We start from the raw sequence: 3,935 nt of genomic DNA, 5'->3' as shown, positions 1-3,935 counted from the left end.
AATATTATATGTATGAATATGCTGAAGGCTGATATTCTATCATATTTCACTTACAAAACCCACAACATCTCTGAACCCTTAATCCCATAATACTTGCAAAGCAAAATGTGAATGAGAATATGTTTTACTTTTAATTTCTTGATTGTTTCAAGAGTACTTCAGATTTTTCTAAAATCTAAAGTTTAGAAGAAAATTAATAAATAACGAAATCTAATTTAGTTTAAAGTATGTTAAAGGGATATCATAAGAATATTTTTTGTACAAATAATAGAATCCTAGAATATAAATATAAAATTTAAATATTCCATATTTAAACTCTAGAAAGAGTCGGTAACAATCAACTGTAAATGCCGCCAGTCCCATACATGTCGACAACCCGATAGCCAGGCGCCAACGCGGTGTTTGGCTTCGTCCACGACTATCCGGGCCTCAACACCATCGGCCTCGCCATGGCGGTACGCCTCCACGAACCCCGCGGCTAGCAGGGGCACACCACCGCCAGTGGTAAACACCGTCGCCGACACTGCCACGGTCGCGCCAGCGCGTCCATGTCAATTCTCCCGCACCCCCGGCGGTGTGCTGCCGCCCCCTCCTCTCTATCTCGGCTCGTGGTCGCGCTGCAAGGACACCAACAGGAACTCTCCCACCGCAATACTGCACGCGCCGGCGATGAGGCCAGCGATGCCCGAGAGGACGCTCGTTACTGTTCCTGGAGGAGTGATGCTATTGAGGCTAGGCCGTCGTCGAGAGCCCGCAGCTGAGCGACGGGGAGGCTGCTCCGGCACTCTTTGGCCGCTTCTCCATGTCCCTCGGTTTGTTGCTCTGCTGCTTCATTTCGCAGCTTGGGCGACTTTACTGCCTCGTGATCTGACTCTGGAACCGGTTTACTGGAATCACATGATCCAGCTTCTCAAATACCCGACATTTCCTGAAACCGCAAGTTTAAAACATAAAACGATGATTAATGCGGAGAAGAAAAGAAATAAATGTGAATACCTGGTAACTGAAATAAATAATTCTTGCATTCTCATCCGAACGCGTGGGTCTTAAGTTGTAACACAGTCCCACTGTTTGGTTTCTACGAGGGAAGCTTTGTCTCCGTCTCTGTCTCGTCCAAATCGACGCAGTTCGTCACGTCACTTCCTCCGAGTCTTACGTTTATGCTCCTCCTTGTCGTCTGGGAGCTGCATTCCCATCATTCCCAGGACGTTAGACGCTGGTCCGGGCAGGCCTTGCTGCGATGAGTACGAGTCGAGCAGGTTCTTAAGCAGGTTGAGGTCTACGTCCACGTGCAAGTTGTCATCTCCGGTAGCGGTAGCAGAAGTAGATGCTGACCCAGAAGCGCGAGACACGTCAGGTTGAGCAAATGTTTTGGAGACGCTCGAGTTTTTAAGCTCGTGTTGGATAGCGTCGGAGTACTCCTCCATAAAATCATCCTCACCTTTCGAATCGTCGTCTGAGCTTTCAAACGGAAAACAATTTAGAGCTTGCATATTGAGAGGAGAGAAAACGAATACCTTCACCCGAATCTGAATCTGAGGAGCCCGACTGTAAGTCCCCGGCACGCTCATTATCCAGTTTCAGTGCTGTTTTGAGCTCTTGCATAAAATTTTCCAAATCCATAGACACAGGCTCGTCATCTGTCAGTTGATGGTTAGCAAAAGTCCCAAACAAGATCACAAAATATATCTTACTCTTTGGTACCTCGGCACCCTCAAAACTTGAGATTTTGTCCACAAATGACTTCATTGTCTTGGTCAATTCGCTGGGATCAAACTCGCCTTCGACAACAGGTGCCAGAGTTTTAGCACCACTTTTCTTATCATGAGCGTCCATTTCCTTCTGTCTCTCTTGCATGGCACTTGTTAGCTCATCTTCACCTCTATATAACCACGAGTCATCGTCACTTTCCGGGATATCCACATTCATGAAATCCTCGGCTTTATGTTCCAAAGCCAAAATTTCGTCAATTCGTTTCGCAGGGACTTGCATTGCTTCTCTGGAAAAACGCAGAAAATTTAAAAAAGATTAACTTCCCGTCAACCTTTACCTTATTCTTGAAAACGTTTCAGTCTCTCGGTAGCTGGCAAAGGCAGCGTCCAAAAGCTGGCGGTGTTCTTTCGATCCTTCAAGAAGATCTTTAAAGTAACCTCTAGCCTCCAGGCCCTTTCGAAATGTTTTGCCTACCGCCTGCTCATCCTGGAAATTGGATCGTTCCCAGTACATCATCTCAAAACCGCAGGCCAGCTTCACGCCAATGTCATCTTGTCCCTCCGCAGGATAAATCCGAGGAGCCTGGAAAACCTGCTGCTTGAGCTGAGCGTACATAGCCTTGGACAAGCAAACCGCCACAGTGACTATCTCATCCTGCCCTCCACGTAAAAACTTCTCCATCCTCGAGGCCGCAGCCATTGCATCGTGATCGCGAGTGTAAAACGCCTCCACCGCCAGAGCAACCAGCTGTGGCTCGTGCTTGAGCACCTGCGCTACGCTCAAAGGAACCTTGCATCTCACTCTGTGCATGTTCTTCCGGGACCGCTCGGGATATCCTTCCAACTTTCGGCCGATTGCTGCCTGGACACCCTCGGAAGCTCTAGTATCGACGCTTCCGCTGGAAAGAACTCTCACGGCCTCTGCCAGCGTTGGATTTGCTAGAGAAAGGCCAACGTGAGCCGGAGAGGTGGGCAGTGGAAGAATGTGAAGTGACCCCTGGCTGATGAACACCCTGTTCTGGCTGTTCTCTGGTTTCAACCATCTTGGTATCGCGTACGCTGCCTCTATGAGCAAAAACTCCCCATCAGAGTCCCACACCCTGATATACACCCCCGGAATCCTCCGAGAAATCTCGTAGAGCAAGTAAACCACGAACCACTCATCCTCCAGATTATGCCCATACCTCGTTCTTCCATAGACAAGCGGCAGCCCGGGATCGCAACGAGCCGCCGGCTCCTCCTCACCGGAAAATGCCGGCTCCCTGTGCGATGGCGGCGCCGAAAGCGCTACCTGCAAATCGAACTGCGCGTGCTGCCAGATGTATCCACGGACAAGCGGCGACGCTACAGCTAGGCAATCGTCGCGGAGGCGCTGGAGCTGGATCAAGGCATCGCCATCGCTCGCGCCGGCTGGTAATCCCGGATAGATCGAATAGAACACCGCGTCCTCGGCACCAGCATCCATCGCCAAACCCTACCTAAACCCTAGCTGCTTAGTGAAAAGGGTGATTCCACAAAAAGAAAAAAATGTGAAAAGTTTTATTTGTTAATTGGTAAACAAAGTTACGCGGCAAAAACTTCTACCGCTGGTGTCAAAGTGCATGGTAAATTTCTCCATTACCACCTTGTTAAATTCCTCTGTGTAGTGAATTCCATCCCAGCTCGCAAACTCGGTGCTGTTCGTGCAAGCCCTCCCTTTGCCTCATCCACACGTAAACATGGTAGCGACGCCATTGATCGTCCCGGTCTGGCAATTAGACTCGCCATCGCCGTGCGGCGATCCACAGCACGCCCGCAGCGCATTCTCGGCCGGGAAGCTGTTCATCGCATCGATGCTGGCCTGGAAGAGATCGGCGTAGACAACCGTGGAGCCGGCGATCGCCCCGCCGAGAGCGCTCACCGTCGCGTTGAGCTGCGAGGAGAATGCCTGGGCGATGTCGTTGTAGCTCTTGACGCAGTTGAGCCCGTCCCTCTGGGTCTGGCCGTAGAGCTTGGATTGCGCGAGGAAGAAGGGCTGGCAGCCCAGCGCCGGCTGGTTGAAGATGAGGAACTTCTTGGCGCCGCCGAGCTGCGGGAGGATCATGGTCTCATTGTAGATGGTCTCGGCGACCATGGGCACAACCATCGCGGTCATGTTTTGGACGCTTACATGCTGGGCGAAGAGATTGTAGGCGAAGTCCGCGGAGCCGGCTTGGATCACGAAGAGGGCGTCCGAAAAGGAAG

At 50.8% G+C, this 3,935-nt stretch overlaps 1 protein-coding gene across 2 annotated transcripts; it reads right to left on the bottom strand.

Annotated features, from left to right (window-relative positions):
* Positions 1 to 226: 226 nt before the first annotated feature.
* LOC9640491 (protein ecdysoneless homolog) lies at positions 227 to 3,190 on the bottom strand. 2 transcript variants are annotated; one of them, XM_024676952.1, is made up of 5 exons: positions 2,051 to 3,190; positions 1,695 to 1,999; positions 1,518 to 1,640; positions 997 to 1,456; positions 227 to 928 (listed from the first exon to the last, which is right to left on the bottom strand). In XM_024676952.1, exons 1-4 carry the CDS (start codon positions 3,175 to 3,177, stop codon positions 1,137 to 1,139), a joined length of 1,875 nt encoding a protein of 624 aa, XP_024532720.1. In that variant the 5' UTR covers positions 3,178 to 3,190; the 3' UTR covers positions 227 to 928; positions 997 to 1,136. The 2 variants fall into 2 exon arrangements, with proteins under 2 accessions (XP_024532720.1, XP_024532721.1); XM_024676953.1 differs by lacking the exon at positions 227 to 928 and having other exon boundaries at positions 1,208 to 1,461.
* Positions 3,191 to 3,935: the final 745 nt, after the last annotated feature.

The sequence above is a fragment of the Selaginella moellendorffii genome, unplaced genomic scaffold (genome assembly GCF_000143415.4).
Source record: "Selaginella moellendorffii unplaced genomic scaffold, v1.0 SELMOscaffold_18, whole genome shotgun sequence".
Classification (NCBI taxonomy): domain Eukaryota; kingdom Viridiplantae; phylum Streptophyta; class Lycopodiopsida; order Selaginellales; family Selaginellaceae; genus Selaginella; species Selaginella moellendorffii.
Note: the sequence above shows the minus strand (reverse complement) of the source record. Positions and strands in the feature narration are given on the sequence as shown.